Source organism: Callorhinus ursinus, unplaced genomic scaffold (genome assembly GCF_003265705.2).
Source record: "Callorhinus ursinus isolate GAN/ISIS: 27379988/994484 unplaced genomic scaffold, GSC_fseal_2.0 scaffold48, whole genome shotgun sequence".
NCBI classification, from domain to species: Eukaryota; Metazoa; Chordata; class Mammalia; order Carnivora; family Otariidae; genus Callorhinus; species Callorhinus ursinus.
Window position 1 is genome coordinate 5,238,762 of NW_027397110.1, and position 18,499 is coordinate 5,257,260.

Consider the following 18,499-nt stretch of genomic DNA (forward strand, 5'->3'; position numbering starts at 1 on the left):
GCTATGAAGGAAGGAGGAATAGTGCTATGAGACTGGCTAATAGAGCCCTGGTTATGGAAGTTGGAGAAGGCTTCCTTGAGAAAGTAATTAATAAGTTGAACTTGAAAGAGGTGCAGAATGAGCTAAAGCATGGGCAGTGTGGTGGGGAGTGTGGCAATTGGCAAAGGAAGCAGCAAGCATGAGGGACCTAGGACAAAGAAAAGCATAACCTTCTGCAGAGCGGAAGGGCCAGCATGGCCAGATGATCCCGTGTGTGTGTGTGTGTGTGCACGCGCACACACTTACACTTTCTCACATGGCCCACATCTGATCCACACGAGACCAGATTACTTACAGCCACTAATTTTAGCCATCCAAGCAGGGTAGTCTGTCTTGTGGTATCTACCACTTTTGCATCTCATAGCTGTTGTTTAACGATCTCACCCCAGATACTTCTTGCCACCCTGTTATGGAAACGTGGCTCATGCTTAGTGTGTAAGTCACATGGACAGTGGGGAAGGGTATGTGGTTGAACACTTGCTGGTGACCAGTACTGCGGGACCAGTACTATCTGTCCTGAAAATAATTATCAATTATTTTCAACTGCTGCCATAACAAAGTACCACAAGTCTGGGGGAGAAATGGGCGGTCTGTTTCTTGCCTTCTCCAGCTTCTAGAGGCACCTGCATTCCTGGGCAGGTGGCCCTTCCTGCATCTGCAGTCTCCTCTTTGGCCCTTCTCCTGTTCTCATATCTCCTGTCGTCGCATCTTTTTCTGGATGCAGCTGGGAGAAATGCTCTGATTTTAAGAACTCCTGATTAGACTGGCCCACATAGTTAAGCTGGGTGCTCTCCCATGTCCGTGTCCACACCCTTAATCCCATCTGCAGAGTCCCTTTTTGCCTTCTGAGGTCACACTCGCAGATCCCAGGGATTCGGGTGTGGACGCCTTCCAGGTCTTTATTCTGCCTCCCACAGTGACTGAGTTCTCCAAATAGTGACTTTGAAAGAATTATTTCGTGGACATGAGAATTTTAATCAAATTCCTTTGTTTCTTCCTTCAACGTATGCTACTGCTAAGGGAATGCAGAGGCATGGAGATATAGAATCAGCTTGATTTTCCTTGCTTTTTAAAAGTCAATTTGTAGTACAATTTTACTAAATTATTTTGTTTACCTTAGATTTGAAAGTTCATATAAATTCATTGCTGCCATCTTCAATTCAATATTAAACATCTAATCTGTGCAGCGTTATAGAAAAAGTGTTTAAAATAATTTTTTATTTTTTTAAATCCAGATTTGGACTTAAAACCACCTCCAAAATCAATTGGAAACAATTTCTAACATCACTTTATGATTCCCAGTGGTTGGAAGTCAACAATACAGTTCCCTTGACAAAAAGAAATAGGTATGTAGAAAAAATAATAATAAAATAAAAGAACTACATTTTAGTTACACATATCAGAATCTATAAAAGGTTAGAGAATATCTGAATTGCTTTTTCTTCATCTTTTTGAATGACAAATTCATCTTCATTGGATAATTATGAACTTTACATAGTGATTTGCGGTTTATCAATTATTTCCCACACAGTATTCTTATTTAAAATGGCCTTCAACTATAAGGTGGGTATAATTATTATTTTAAGTTTCTAGATGAAAAAATAAGACCATAAGCATCTTAACTAGATCTTCTGCTTAGCAAGTGGAGGCAGAAATGGAGCTCGAATGTTCTGGGTACACACATCAGCACTGCCGATGCTACACTGAGCTTTAAGGGTAAAATTGTGTATAAGCATGTTTGGTTAAGTGGTCTGTAGAAAGGAGCAACCCACATTCACTTGTTCCCCGACCCCTCTCTGTGTGGTGCAGATATCGTGGGTCGGGGATTATTTGCCTTGAGCACCATTATTTCTGTTTTCATTCTAATGTCTATTATAACTTCAGATTTACATGATCACATAAACTGTGGTGGGGCCCAAAATGTAAAAAAGTACTTAATAATATGACATTTTAGAATTTAGGCTTTTGCTCTAAGAAGTATTTTGTTTATGTTGGTGTGTATCCTGCATTGATCGCCCTGTATAAATCTTAAATAAAAATACAAGCTTTATAATCTCGGCACATTCATTGAAAGCACTATGCTCTATTGTAAAGTAAAATGTACCACAGAGTTAATTCCCATTTCACCAGGTCCTCTTCCTGTCTCAGGGATTTATGAATATTTGATGAACTGCCCTGGTTACCAGCCTTCTAGGTATTTAAAGCTCCCTTCCTGCCCCCTTCACCCCCCACTCCGTTCCTGGGATGCAACTCTCTGAGTTTATTTCTTAAGTGAAGTTACTTCTTTTTTTTTTTTTTTAATGATTTTCTTATCTGAAAGATAGGAAAGAATTAAAATGTGAATTTTATTTACTTTGAAACAGTGAATCTCAACTGGGAGCAATCCCCACCCCCACCCCCAGAGACCTTTAGCAATTTTAGGAGACATTTTTGGTTGTCACAGGTGGGATGGGGGTGCTACTGATATCTAGTGGGTAGAGGCCAGGGATGCCACTAAACATCCCACAGTGCATGAGACAGTACCCCCCCACACACCCCCCCCCCAAAGAACTACCAGGCCCTAACATCAGTGGTACTATAGAAGGTAATAATTGCTGCAGAAATTTCCATTCCTTCCAGTGATCTATAGAAAACCAGGCTCCAGTGAGTCACATGAGCAACTCATACTCAGGAGTTCTGCTACTTTATGTGTTTCTTAGAAATGGTAGTAGATGTGTGTGTTTATATGTTTTTGTACAACTGGAAAAAGCTAAGATGGCCATGTGGCTGCCACAATAAAATCCCCCAAACGAATGTGAGAATTGTTCAGCTGATTCACTATCCTTCTTTATTTAATGGGAAATGTCATCCTGTCTCGATGAACACTGAAAAGGAGAGGCTGACCAGGGCATCTGTAGATTGGTATCACGGGATCCCTGCACCCCCCCTTCTGATCAGGGTGAAGTTGGCTTTGATCTCCAGAGTGGGTGGTCAGAGGCCTTCAGGAGCACACATGCAGGCTGATGGCCCTGCACTCAGGGGATGGATCGAAGAGGCAAGAAAGGGAGAGAGTCCGATAATGTAGGTGACCACGGCCATTGTCAACAGGGAAGGGGAGATTGTGAAGGTTGACATTCCCACTACTTTAACATGGGAAGCGTGTGCCCTCAGTTATCATGTGGGTGAGTGTGCCTCAACATACTGCCCATACACACAGGAAAGTGATGGTCTCAGCAGTGATCATGCTCTCTTCCCTGGTCTCTCTCTCTCTTTTTTTTAAGAGAGAGAGAGAGCGTGAGTGAGTGAGGAGGGGAGGGGCAGAGGGAGAAGGAAAGAGAGAATCCCTTAGCAGGCTCCACACAGGGTTCAATCTCATGACCCTAAGATCATGACTTGAGCTGAAATCAAGAGTCAGACGCCTGACTGACTGAGCCACCCAGGTGCCCCTTTCCTGGTCTCTTTTGAAATCAAAGACACAGACCGGCAAGATGGCTGGCCACAGTTAGCTGGCATGGGAAGAGGAGAGTGATGGCACAGCAAGGCTAATGGCCTCCACACCCTCTCCCCTGTCAGGCACCGCACTGCCCGAGCAGCAGGTGGGCCTGTACAAGCACATTACACTTTCAGGAAGAAGAGCCATCCACAAATAAAGCGTTATGATAGTTGTCAGGTGCTTTTCTTCTTCTTCTTCTTCTTCTTTTTTTTTTTGCATTAAGAAAGAACAAAGTACAAGAACATAACCTTATTCCTGTTTTTCTCTTCATTCTTCTGTAGCATCACCTCTAGAAACCAATCTCGCAAGGAAAACATTCTCACAAAGTTATCCAGACATGAGGATCACTGTACATCATTGAAGAAAGCACTACTGATCGCCAACACTGTAAGATTTTGGAACCCTTCTCTGGTGAAAACTTCATTGTTTCTCAGAATGCGAACCCTCAGAATAAGGCCAATAAAAACTGTATATTCATTCATTTATCCAACCAACAGACATTGTTTGAGCTCCTATTATATGCTAGGAATTATTCTGAGCACTTAGGGCTATAAGGCCCGACCTCAGGAGTTGGGTGTGTTTGGGGGGATCAGATGACATAAAATGTGCTATGCCGCAGTGAGGGAGATGCCAGGGGATGAGAACAGAGTGTGGCAAGGTCGTTAAGGTTGCAGTGACTGCCTATCGTTTGCTGTTTAACGAGTAATCCCAACCTGTTGAACCTTACCCACTCCAGCCTAGAGTGTGTGGGTTCATAACAACGTGTAACCCATCCAAGGAAAGTTTTCTTAGATCCAAAGAGCCTATTTCCTGGTTTATTATACTGCAGAGAGGAGGCTAATTCATGAATTTGTAACTTGCTCGAAATATTACTCCTGTCCCAATTTAATGTTTATTTTAGAAAGCAGCACTTGGATACTTTTGAAACATGCAACATTTCCCAAGTTTGTTATTTACTAAGTACATTCAATAACTGAATCTAGGAAATCTGGAGGGGTCCGGTGACTTGCTCTGCCTCAGACTCAAGTACAACTGTGTATAAAAGAGGAGATGGTTGTCCTCAGTGGCAGCCTTCCTGTAAGGCAGCTACAGGGCAGCATTTTGGGGAGGAGCCCACATGGCCTGGAGGTGGACCACAAAGTTCAGTGGTTTGCTCTCTGTACTGGAGACTCCTCGCCTCTGTCAATCTAGAATGCCATTGCTTAGGATTTCTGAGCATAGCGTAGACTCAGAGATTTGGGGTTCTGTTTTCTTTAGGGGAAGGGGCATTTTAACTAGCCCACTGTTCTAGTTATTCTTTAGACCTATATGACTTGATCTCTTCTCCTGAATGAACAATAATATTGAGTGCTTAACAATGTGCCAGGTACTGTCTTAAGTGATTTACTTGTCTTCACTCACTTCAGCCTCTCAGCACCTCTGTGAGGTAGACACTATAATTATCTCTATTTGATCCTTTCATTTTGCCCTTATTTGCTGAGGAAAGGGAGCATCAGTAGTAAGTACCCAGCTTGAGGCTCCCAGCTAGTGAGTGGTGGAGCCAGGACGCAAACCAGCTACTCCGGAGAGGCCTACTGCTGCCCTGGGCAGAGCTGCCTGGAAGTGTGCTGGCTGGGCCTCCTCTTAGAGATAAATGAAGGCTTTTGTGTGTTTACCCACCTCAGTACCGAGCATGGTATATTGAAGCAATTTAATTAAAAATAGTGAAATCTCATCTCCATTAATGGAGTACGATAATCATGCTAACCACTCCAAATACTGGACTATTTAACAGTCATTGATCTACTGTTCCACAAACAGAACTGATCAACAAACACGTCATGTGGGTGAGGAATGGAGTGCCTGCCCCACGCTGGGCCTGGCTGTGGGCACTTACACTGAACACATAGATGAGTAATGCAAAGGCCCTGCCAATGATGAGCTCACACTCTGGAGTGTCACATAACAGCAGTGACCATCAGATACCTTAGAATTGCAGAGTGCATGGTTGCCAAGTGGGACTCCCAACCCCCCTACCATGTGCCTTGGTCTTGGGCACATTCTGGGACCTGGAAGGAGGAGAGCAGAGGGAGAGAGCCAGGAGGAGGCAGGCTGCAGAACACAACAGTAAGAAGCAGATCCATCTCCTGCTGTAGAGAGGGGTGTGGAATTATTACAGGAAAGACTGCTTTAGATCTGCTGCAACTCAGACATCCCAAGTAGCTGTATGTGCTACCTCTACACATTGCCACCTTCCCTCTGAGTGGACCTAGTCACCTCCATCACTTACATTTAAATCTGGTCTGGCTCCCTTTCTATCACCCAGAAACAATTTGTACCCTGCCTGTTCACCCACTCTTTTTCTCAGTATTATTTGTAGCTCACATGATTTTCTAAATAGAAAGTACAGACTAATCTTCCAGAAAATACTAGAATTAATCATAGAATTTAGAAGGTCATTGCATACAAAATCAGTATTCAAAGATCAATATGATTTCTGTAAATTACAATAAGCAATTAGAAAAAGAATTTTTAAAATATTGTTTCTAACAATATCTTTAAAAAAATCAAATGCCTAGAAATATACCTAATAAAAATATGCAAATTCTCTACATTGAAGACTACAAAGATCACTTTTAGAAATAATAACAATCCTTCACTAACTTTCAGAAAAAAATATAGGAGGAAGGACTGCTTCCCAACTCATTCTCTGAGGCCAATATTACCCTAATACTAAAGCCAGACAAAGGGACCACGAGAAAAGAAAACCAAAGATCAATATCCTTCATGAATATTGTTGCAAAAATTCCCAGCAAAATATTAGTGAACCAAATTCAGCAACATACAAAAAAGATTAAATGCTGTGACCATGTGGGATTTATCCCAGGATTGCAGGTTTGGTTTGACTTCCAAAAAATCAATTAATAGAGTACACAATATTAATAAAATTAAAGACAAAACCACATAATCATCTTGAGAGATGCAGAAAAACTATTTGAAAAATCCAACACTGTTTCATGATAGCAACTTTCAACAAACCAGGAATAGCAGGGAAATCCCTTAAACTGTTAAAGGGCATCTACAATGAACCCATAGCTAACAGCTAACCATAGTTGATGGTAAGAGACTGAATACTTTCCCCCAAGATCATGAAAAACAGAACAATGTCAGCTTTTGCTACTTCCATGCAACATTGTACTGAAGTTCTAAACAATGCAATCCTGAAAGAAAAGAAATAAAAGGCATCCAGATTGGAAAGGAAGAAGTAAAACTGTCTTTATTCACGGACAACATGATATACACACACAAACTTCTATAAATAATAAAGTTCATCAAGGTTGCAGGATATAAGATCAATATACGAAAATCAGTTATATTTCTATAAACTAGCAATGAACAATCTAAAAACGAACTTCAGAAAGCAATTCCATTCACAATAGCATCAAAAAGACTAAAATACCTAGTAATAAATTTAACAAAAATGCCTGACTTGTACACTGAAAGTTACAAAACACTGTTAGAAGAAATAAAATGTAAGTACATGAAGAGACATTCCATATTCATGGATTGGAAGACTCGCTATTATTAAGATGGCAGTTCTCTCCAAATTGATCTATAGATTTAATGCTGCAAACGCCATTAAAATGCCAACTGGCTTTTTTTGCAGAAATTTAAAAAATTGATCTTAAAATTCATATGGAAATGCAAAGGTTGCTGAGTAGCTAAAACCAATCTTGGAAAAGAAGAATGAAGTTAGAGCACTTACGCTTCCAGATTTTGAATCTTCATACAGAGCTACGGTATCAGGACAGTGTGGCACTGGCATGAGGATGGACATATCGATTGATGGAACAGAACTGAAGGTCCAAAAATAAGCCCTCACATTTATGGTCAGTTCATCTTTTACAAGATCAGTAGGGGGAAAGGATCGTCTTTTCAACTACTGGTGCTGAGACAATTGGATATCCATTTGTAAAAAGATGAACTACCTTACCCATACACAAAAATTCACTAAAAATGAGCCATAAACCTAAATATGAGTTAAAATGGCAAAATCCTTAGAAGAAGGCATATGCATAAATCTCTGTGACCTGGGTTAGGCAAAGATTTCTTAGCTATGATACTAAAAGCATGATCCATAAAGGGAAAAAAAACCCATACATTGGACTTCTCAAAATTAAAAATTTGTGCTTCAAAAGATAAGCCACGCTCTGGGAGAAAATATATGCAAATGATATATTTGGTAAAGGACTTGCACATAGAATATATAAAAACTTTTAGAACTCAGTAAGAGGAAAACCCAGTGTAAAAAATGGGCAAAACATTTGAATAGACATTTCATCCAAGAAGACATACGAATGGCCAACAAGCACATGAAAAGATGGTCAACATCACTAGACATCAGGGAAATCAAATCAGAAGCACACTGAGACACCACTTCCCAACCGTGGGGTGACGATAGTCCACCCACGTAGTCAGTAGTAAGTGCTGACAAGGATGTGGAGATGGAATGCTCCAACACTCTCATGCTGGTGGAGATGTGAAGTGCTACAGCTTCCACTGAAGTAACAACATGGTCATTTCTTTAAAATTAAACAGAAATGTACCACATGACCCAGCAATTCCTCTCGTAGGTGGCTGCCCAAGAGAAGTAAAACCATATGTCTACACAAAGACTTGTGTGCAAATGTTCACATCAATGTTATTCATAATCTCCAAACTGGAAATGATCCAAATGTTTATCCACTTGTGATAAAATAAACAAAATGTGGCATCTCCATACAGTGGGATAATAACAAGGATAAAAAAGATCAAAATACTGATCCATGGTACATCCCGGACGAACCTAAAAAATGTTATGCTAAGTGATGGAAGCCAGATGCAAAGTGCATACCGATGCATATAGTGTATGCTTCTGTTTACCTGAAATACCTAAGACAAAGTGAATACAGAGAGATAGCAAATAGACAAGTTACCTTAGGTTGAGGAAATGGACACAAGGTTTCTTTTGAGATGATGGAAAGTTCTGGAAGCAGATGGTGAAGGTTGCACAATGCTGTAAATTTATTAAAAATCATAATTTTCCTATGTGGGCATTAAAAATTTGATGATCACTCCCAAACCAAAAAGCAAGCATGCATATATTCTCTAAATTATTTAATTTTCCCAAAGACACCCTTATATCCTTTTCTGATTTTGGACCCCAAAGTAGTGGCTGACATTTACATACTGCTTTATGACTTAGCCCCTTTGTCACATTAATAGTCACAGTGTCTCTGTGAGAGAGGTAGGGATTCTTTATTTCCCGTTTTTCCAGTAAACAGTATCTTCTCATTTTGATATTTAATTTGCTTGTTGGTAATTTTTTATTCTGGGGGAAGAATTTGCCTCATAGTGTTTTGCTTATAATACGTTTTCTTATGCAGCATGGCTGAAATTTTTCTTGCTAAGTAATTGTCCATTTATGTAATTGATGAGGTTGGTGGGAGTGAAAATAAGCATAATTAATATTTTTAGTAAATTGGCAAGTTGTAATTGAATTGCCGGGAAGTTGTGTGTCCTCTGCTACTGAACAACATAGCCCGCAGGTGGGGATGGGGCGGGAGGAGCTGTGACAGCCAGCACTTCGCCTGTCCCGAGGCGGCGGTCAGCCTGTGCCCGCGAGATCGGCCTCTTTCCTCACTCGGGGCCATGTCCTGCCCACGTCCTCAGAGACAGCATTGTGGGAATGGCATCCCCCCTGCACCCACCCAACACACTGCTCTTGGCTCACAGCGTTATCTAGTGACCACCACCTGAGGGATTCTTGCTTCCTCATAATTCTGTTTGGCCAGAGCTCACTCTTTATTCAGTGATGCTTAGTATATATAATGCTTTTCCTTCCTTTTTCCTTTTTTAAAAAAATTCCCTTATATACACTCTCATGCTCAGAAACCTGATGGACGGATAACAGGGGAAGAATTGCGACGTCTCCTAAATTGCATGGTTGTAAAAATGAGTGATTCAGAATTCAAAGAATTGATGCAAACGCTTGACCCTGGGGACACTGGATGGGTCAATGTCTACACGCTTATTGAACTGCTTGAAGAGAACCCTAAGGTGAGTTTTATGACAGCTCCATATTTGATTTTCTGTCGATGGCAGGAAACTTAAAAGTATTCATGGTGAAATCAGAGGCGGTTGGTGAAACAGTCTTAAATAAAGGACTTCACGTTTTTCAGCTGGGTTAATTTTCATTTTTTAAAAAAGATTTATTTATTTGAGAGAGAGAGAACGTGCATGCATGCATGCACAGGGGGAGGGGCAGAAGGAGAGGGAGAGAGAATCTCAAGCAGTGCGGAGCCTGATGCAGAGCTCAATCTCACGAACCTAAGATCAAGAGCCAAAATCAAGAGTTAAAGTCAAGAGTCAGATGCTTAACCAGCTGAGCCACCACGTGCTTCTAATTTTCATTTTAATAAGACTTAAGTTTTTGAGTTGTTCGATTTTAACTTTCAGTGTCAAAATCTTACTGAAAGGTGATATTTGACATTTCTGGAAACCCCTCCTGGGATGAGAGCACCTATGTGTGCAGGATGTATCTTCCTTTAACAACATGCCGGCGGTGCCCCTCCTGCAACCATGTCTTGCACGGGCATGTTTGTGAATTACTCCTCTGGTTCTCATTAATATTTTTAGAGTTTTTATGTTAATTCCCCATTAAAAAAAAAAACTGCTATTGCCTCTGGTGATCTGTACTTGCTTTTTGAAAAGTTGACAGAGTTTTATTATTAGAAATGCTTTTATAACTTTAATAACGATTAGCACTTAACAATTTTAAGAACTTTAAAAAATTAGATTAGTGTCAGGTAATACATGTGATAGACATGAACAGATTCTTTTTGAAATATTTGTTATAGACTTCCTTTAGCAGGTACAAATTAGTTTTTCACTAATATTATGATTTCTTGAGCGCCCACCTTGTGCAAGGTGGTGACCACATCCTAAACCAATGTCATTTGGTCCTTCTTGAACCCTAGTTCAAAAGTAAGTCCCAGAATTCTTAATCTCAGAAAACAAACAGGGTTGCTGGAGTGGTCGGGGGGGGGGGGGGGAGGGGGTGGCTGGGTGATAGACATTGGGGAGGGCATGTGCTGTGGTGAGCGCTGTGAATTGTGCAAGACTGTTGAATCACAGACCTGTACCTCTGAAAAAAATAATACATTATATATTTAAAAGAAGAAGAAGAAGAAGATAGTAGGAAGGGAAAAATAAAGGGGGGGAAATCGGAGGGGGAGACGAACCACGAGAGACGGACTCTGAGAAACAAACTGAGGGTTCTAGAGGGGAGGGGGGTGGGAGGATGGGTTAGCCTGGTCATGGGTATTAAGGAGGGCACGTATTGAATGGAGCACTGGGTGTTATACGCAAACAATGAATCATGGAACACTACATCAAAAACTAATGATGTAATGTATGGTGAGTAACATAACACAATAAAATAAAATTAAAAAAAAATTAAAACATAATGTCTAAATAAAAAAGAAAAAAAAAGTAAGTCCCAGGGCCCTCACACACAGAAAAGAATAATTGTACCTTTTCCTGAACTTTGTTATATTAGCTCCTGAGAATTGGGGCCTCTGGCTGTCACAGCAACTCTGCACACAGCTTTTTTTCTCTAAAAACAAAATATGGACATGTAAACAATCTGCTCTCCACGTGACAAGTGGCTGGATCTTTGCTCAATATAAACCACATCCTCGGCCACCATGCTTAAAAGGCCTCGGGTGGCTGTCGGGGCTCTAGGAGAAAGCAAGACTTCCTAACCTGGCTAGCAAGGTGCCCACATAGTCCAGCCCTGCTGACTGGCTCCCGGAATCCTCGTGGGCCACACTGGCTTGGGTCCTCAGGTGCCCCCAGGTCCCTCCTGCAGCCTGGGCACACTGTGGCTCCTGCCAAGATTCCCTTCACACTCCTCGGCAGGTCTCGGTGCACCCGGTATCTTCCCAGGGACCCTCCGTGATGCCTCTGCTGAAGCCTGTCTGGTGCCCCTGGCCTCACACACCTGCCAGTCACAGTGTCACAACTCGGTCATTATGTGGTCATGCCTCCACAAAGACAGGCCGTTCTGTTTTCACTGCCCGTTGTACCCACGGGGGCTAGCGCACTGCTCGGCTCACTCAAAAAACAGTGCAGTGAGTGAATGAATGAACATACAGGAATGGAGGAGAAAAATTAGAAAACATGGTTATGCAAATAGAAGAAAATGAAAATCACCACTAGTTCTAACACGGAGGGATTGTTACCCACTGTTAGACTTTGTGGTCTATTGCATGCACCTTGTTTTCAGCTTTATTGCAGTATAATTGATACACGAAAGCAGTACATATTTAATGTATGCAATTTGAAGATTGGATGCATACTTTCATGTATGATATCTATTTTATTTTAAAACGAGATCCTATAATTAATGACTTTTTAGTCAGTCGGTGCTGTCCCTTACTAGCATGTCCTTAACACTGTCAGTAAAAATTCTGCTGTATGATTTTAAAAGATACAGAGTAACTATTCTGTTTAAAGTACATGTTCTTTTTTTTTCCCTTTTATAAATCTTGCTACGATGGATATTGTAGTGCCTGCTTTTTTGCACCATTCTATGATGATTCCTTTTGTACAAATTTCTAAAAATGAAATGATTAGGTGAAAGAATATACATTTTATTCTTGAAATTATTTTAATTATTTTAAAAGAGGAATATATGTGTAAAGTACAAAATGCAAAAGATGCAAAAGGGAACATGTGAAAAGTAAGTTTTTCTTCCAGCTCTGTTCCCTTGCCACCCCCCCAGAGGCGGTCACCATTGCCCCAGAGTGTGTAGATTATCAAATTGTCTAACGTTACCCCTTGTCGACACTGGCAATTGACTTCCGTTTTAAATTTTTACCATTCTGAAAGGCAAAAACGCCGCCTCATGATTCTTTTATTTTGCATTTCTTTAAGCCAGGTGATAGATTTTTTTCATGTTTATTGTAATTTTTTTAAAATAAGTGCTAGTTAAATATTATGATCCCCATTTCCAGATGGGGATTAGGGAGCAACCTCAATTGCTCACGCTCTCAGAGTTAATTGGCTAATCAGGGGCAAAGCTAGAAAGTCCGTGTCTGTCTGCCTCCAAAGCTCCTACTGCCTCGAGGAGTGATTCGTACCTACACACTTTCTCTTTCCCAATTAGATACGAAAACTCTCCTCCTGTACAGACACCATGGTACCTCTCCTCCTGGCTTGGGATTCAGTAAGTAACTTTCCTGTGTGGTCCCAGCATGCTAGCACCCAGGTTACAAAGGTACTGCTTAGGGGCGCCTGGGTGGCTCAGTTGGTTAAGCGTCTGCCTTCGGCTCAGGTCATGATCCCAGGGTCCTGGGATCGAGCCCCACATCGGGCTCCCTGCTCCGCGGGAAGCCTGCTTCTCCCTCTCCTACTCCCCCTACTTGTGTTCCCTCTCTCACTGTGTCTTTCTCTGTCAAATAAATAAAGTCTTTAAAAAAAATAAAAGGTACCGCTTGGTAAATATATTTGTTTTTTGTGTTAGGTGGAAGAGATTGTTCAGGACTCGATTACTAGGAATCTCCAAGCCTTCTACAAAATGCTACAGTCATATGACCTTGGAGACACGGGGCTCATTGGTCGAAATAATTTCAAGAAAGTCATGCGCATATTCTGCCCATTTTTAACGATCGAACATTTACTGAAGTAAGTGTTTTGGTCACGAAATTAATTCGGGTCATGTTTTTTGTCAAGTCTGTTTATAATCCTAAAACAACTTCTATGTGTGTTTGCAGTATCGATAGGGAATATTGATAATTGCTATTTATTGGGTCTTTACTAACATAGGACATGGGTCGAGAGTTTGGCATGTGCTCTGTGATTTAGTTCTTGCAACAGCACTCCTTTCCATGGATAAGGACGCCGAGGTCTGAAGAAGTTAAGTCCCCATCCACAGGCACATAGCTAGGAGGCTGTGGATTGAATCTACCTCCCAGGTCTTTGTGACTCTTCTGCTCTTAATCCTGATGCCAGTTTACCTCCCAGGGTGCCTGGCTGCCATCAGCCATCCTGTGGAGAGAGGCTGGAATTATAGTTGTGTTTTACTTTAGTTTAAAACTTGCCTCTTGGGGGCTGAGCGAAGCTGGAAGGGGACCGGAATCTTAAGAGAAAGAAGAGCACAGTGCCTTGAAGGCCCCTGTGAGTCTCCTGCCATGTGTCTTGTTCACCCCGCTCATGGCTGCCCTTGGAGCACAGAGCCCACTTGCTTCCCTCTCCACGGTGACCTTGAGAACCTACAGCTTGAATCCTGCTTCCCCTGCCACCACCCGAACGTCCTGCTGTGCCCTCCAGCTTGTCGTCCAGAACTCAACCTTACAGACTATTTGGTCCATGCTTCCCACTGTGGACAGCCATCTGGGAGATTAGATGGAAATCCACTGAATCACAGGGAAGAAAGTTACTCTAATTCTCTCTTAGTCCTTCTGCCTGGAATGTTAAAAATCTTATATTTGTTGCTTTTGATGACATTACATTGATTTCAGGTGACACAGTTGATCTACCAGTAGTTGTTGGCCACTCGAGTCTCCTTTCTGTGAACGTTCATGTTTCATTACCCATTTTTCCTGTGGTTGGTTTTTGCAGGAGAAGAAGGGTTTACAGGAGGAGGGTGAGGCCAAGGCTTTCCTGAGCAGAGAGGTGCACAGAGCTTGGTGTTTGCATTCATCCATTCACTGAACATTTGCAGAAAGGCCAGCTTGCTGGAGTGTGGGAAACACGGAAGGGGGGGAGACAGGTGGCAGCAAGTCAAGAGAGAGAGTTCTAGAGGGAGCTCAGGGGGCCTCTGCAGGGCAAGAAGGGAGTGTGCAGGGGCTTCAGCTGCCTTGGCCTTTGCTATGTGCAGTCAAGAGCAGGGTACCCATGGGGACAGTTCATTTACTCCTTCACTTAGTCTTTCACTCTGTGGGTGTTATTAGGGAGTGCCTACTGCATACCCTCTCTCCCACGTAACCAGTTAACAGAAATCTCTTTATTTCCAGGGTGCTCTAGTGTGGGGGAAAGAGATGCAGACAAACCCAGCATGGCCTGTGAGCACAGCTCTGGGTGAAATCAGAGGAGCACTCACTTACAGCTGGGCAGGATGGAATGTGGGAAGCTTCTCGGATGTGATGCTTGAGTCCAAAGGGCAAAGGGAAGGGCATTTCAGGACGTAGGATATGGGGCAAAGCGGAGAGAGTAGGGGCACATCTGGGGACGGGCAAGCCCTGTAGGACTGTTGGGGCAGGCAGTTATGTAGGGAGGAACAGCCGGGGGATGATGCCGAGGGATGGGCGGGGTCAGGCTAGAATGGGAACTGGGGCCATCCGACAGGGCACTGGTTCCCTACCAGCATCTGAGAATCATCTGGAGAGCTTTGAAAATCCCAACGCCCATGCCCTGTCCACAGGCTGGGCCAGGCACTGTCATCCTGATGTCCCCACTGGCTCGGAAGTGCAGCTGAAGTGGAGAAGCACAGCCCAGGGGGCGAGGAGCCTGTGACGTGGCCTTGGATGGGGCGGGAGACAGTGTCACATCTGTGCTCTCTAAGGGTTGCTCTGGCCCCAGTGTGGAGAAAGCACTGTGACAGGGAGAGAGGATGGGGACAGGTGGGCGGCACAGCAGGAGGATGGCTGTTCTGGGATCAGCCTTCTGTCCAGAAGGACAGGACTCAGGGACCCTGGACATGGAGGTGGGTGGGAGAGAGGACAACCAGAGGCTGTGTCATTGGCCAGTTAGGAAGCACAGAGGAGTCTACAGCCACACCACCCTGAACGTGCCCAATCTCGTCTGATCTCGGAAGCTAAGCAGGGTCGGGCCTGGTTAGTCCTTGGATGGGAGGAAGCACAGAGGAGTAAGCAAGTCGAATGAAAACTCCAGCAGGAGCCTCCCAGAGGACGTGGGCACAGACGCGATTCTCTTTACGTTGATGGCCTGAGCCTCCATTCAGCAAGTGTCTGTCTGGGAGCAGGGAGTAGATCATCTGAGGTGAGAGGGCGGGGCAGGACCTGGCAGAACACCACCAGCTCGTCAGTGACCTGGCCGGAGGGGCAGAGAAGGTCCGGGTGATGGACCAGAACCTGCAGTGTGGGGGCTCTGGGAGTAGGAGGAAGTCAGCAGGTCAGGCAGCACACAGGAAGCAAGGGGGATGAGCACTCACACTAATCGTGGCTGTTGCCTTAGCAAGCAAGGCCTCAGGAGAGGGGCGGGCTGGAGCAGGCCCCACAGGGCGGGAGGGTCAAGGTGAACCCGGCAGGTGCCAATGAGCGTGCAGGGAGCGTGGAAAACGCAGTGTTGAGGAATGGATCCACTCCTGAAACTCCAGTACCTGGGCTAGAACAGTGCCCAGTGCGTGCTCAGGGCTTCTTCAGTGTTTAGTGAGGGAATGAATGAATGAGGGAGGGAGTGAATGAATGAATGAATGAATGAAATCTAGTGGATTGGTCATGCAGGTAATTTGGTATTTGAGATGGAAGCCTCTCTAATCCATTCTCCATGACGCAGACAGGCTTATCTGTCTCAACTACAGATCTGATCATGTTAAAACCCTGCTTAAAACACCCTGGTGTCCTACTGCTGCTAGGAAAGCATCCAGATGCTTTCCAGTGGCTTCCCAGGCCCCTCATGATCCTCGCACCCTCCAGAGCTCTGGCTCTGCAGCCAGACTGCCTGGGTATACAAATCCCAGCTCAGCCCTGAACTGGCTGTGCACTTGGGCAAGTTACTTACCCACTCCGAGCCTCAATTTCCTCGCGCAAACATTACTTAAGACGGTGCGGTAAGGGTCAAAGGAGAGCCTAGACGTAGAGCCCTCCACCGGGAGCTGGGCTCAAGAAACATTCGCCTCGGCTGCTTTTCTTCTCTCAGCACAGACTGAATCGCTTCCCATTTCCTGACGACCCCAAGTCCTCTCTCTCACCTCTGGACTTGTAGACAGCCTATTCCCTCGGTTCCGAATGAGCACTTTCCCGGCCGCTTGGCTTCTTGGGGTGGGGGTTGTTTAGCCTGTTCACAGTGGTAGCTGTAAGACTCAGCACGGTGCTTAGTACCTGGCAGCATAAGGACTTCCTGAAGCAGTTAGATCAATGGCCAGAACTTCCTGAAGTGCCCCTCACTGGGTGCATTTTATAGACAAGGAAACTAAAGCAGAGAAAGAGTGAGGTGCCCCAGGCTGGTGGTTCTTAATCCTTGAATGGGCTTAAAAATTATTGGGGACCTCAAAAAGATTTCGTTATATGGAGTGTATCTATCAGTATGATTGAATTAGAAATTAAAACTGCACATTTGAAAAACGTTATTGCAGAAAATGAATATGTACTTCCTTTTTGGGTTTCCCTATAGGCTCAGGGAAAACATTGCAGTTTCAAAATAATGACTTATTAGATAAGGAGGTTACAGAAATTATAGCAGGTGTAACCAAAGGTAGCTGGTAACGAGCTAGTGAAGGTCTGTAAAGAAACTAAGCAAATCTCTGAAAACTCACTCCAGCTCCTCATTTATACCCAAAACATTTCCACAGCCTTAGAAAATGTTAGCGAACACGGCCTTCCAGAGCACATGTTCCGTCAGTGGTCACACATTGGCTGGCCTCTGAAAAACCCACTGTGTGTGAGAGGTGCAGGGCAGAAAAGGCAAATGGCTTCCTAGTATGCATATGAAAATGCTTCACGCCTCCCTGGTGTCCTGGAAGGGGCCACAGACCACACCTCGTGAACACTGCCTTCGCTCATGGGGCTGTGAAGTCTGGAGCTGATACTCCAACCCAGGGAGGCCGATTCCAGGGCCTGTACCCATAGCCACTGTGCTCTGCTGCCTTGTGTATTCTCATGAATGTGTGGAATTTTGTTTTGGTCCCCAGGCTTTACCAAGTTTGCTACAATGGGTGTGTGCAACTTTTATGATGAGAAGAATCCTAACAAATAAAATGTTTGGGAAAAAGGTAGTTGCTGTCATGTTAGTGGTTGCCTACATTTTTCTAAAATATTTGCATATGCCAAAATTCCAGTGTAGGTACTTCCACAGCTCCATCCCAGGACTTGCCATTTAAAAAAAAATTCTTTTTACATTTGTTATATCTTTATTGCAGTATTCTTTACAAACTATAAACTGCACATATTTATTTGTTAAAGATCTTATTTATTTGAGAGAGAGCGAATGAGACAGAGCACCCACACACACATGTGTGCACCCGAGCTGGAGGAAGGGGCAAAGGGAGAGAGAGAGAGAATCCCAAGCAGACTCCCCGCTGAGTGCAGAACCCAGTGTAGGGCTCAATCCCAGGACCCTGAGATCATGACCTGAGCCGAAATCAGGAGTCGGATGCTTAACCAACTGAGCCACCCAGGTGCCCCTAGACTGTACACTTATTTAAATGATACAGTTTGAGCATCTCCATCATGTGTATACATCCATGAAACCATCACAAGTTATCAATCAAGATAGCAAACATTTTCATCCCCCTGCCTCAAGCTTCCTTGTGCCCACCTGCTATTCATCTCTTCCACAGCCCCAGCAACCACTGATCTGCATTCTTTCAAATGAAAGCATGCAAGATGTTCTCTTTTTTGTCAGGCTCTGTTCTCCAGATCTCATGATTTTGAGATTCATTCACGTTGTTTCCTGTATGCACAGCTGGCTTCTTTTCATTGCTGGGTACTATTCCATTCCTTACCACAGCTTGTGGAGTACTCATTTGGTGGGCATTTGGGTTGTTTCCAGTGTTTGGCTCTTACAAATAAAACTGTATATTTTGGACAAGTCTTTGTGTAGATGTATGTCTCTATTTGTCTTGGGTAGATGCCCAGGGGGAGAGGGGCTGGTTCCTCTGGGTGAGTGTATATCCAAGGAGTATAGTCGGGGTGTCTTCCAGAGGGGTTGCACCTCCCCAGCAACGGGATAGAGCTATAGGTACTCCCATCCTTGTCAGCACCTGGTAGGGTCAGTCCTTTTAAC

At 43.7% G+C, this 18,499-nt stretch overlaps 1 protein-coding gene across 7 annotated transcripts in view; it reads left to right on the plus strand.

Moving 5' to 3' along the window:
• The window catches only part of EFCAB6 (EF-hand calcium binding domain 6), a 219,833-nt gene that overhangs the window by 91,765 nt on the left and 109,569 nt on the right, over positions 1-18,499 (plus strand). For 6 of the 7 annotated variants that reach the window (XM_025882318.2, XM_073882663.1, XM_073882666.1 and 3 more), the window contains 5 exons: positions 1,275-1,385; positions 3,793-3,898; positions 9,422-9,589; positions 12,702-12,761; positions 13,059-13,219. In XM_025882318.2, coding sequence (XP_025738103.2) covers positions 1,275-1,385; positions 3,793-3,898; positions 9,422-9,589; positions 12,702-12,761; positions 13,059-13,219 — 606 coding nt within the window. The remainder of the gene's footprint in view (positions 1-1,274; positions 1,386-3,792; positions 3,899-9,421; positions 9,590-12,701; positions 12,762-13,058; positions 13,220-18,499) is intronic. The other variant, XM_073882664.1, reaches the window with a different exon arrangement.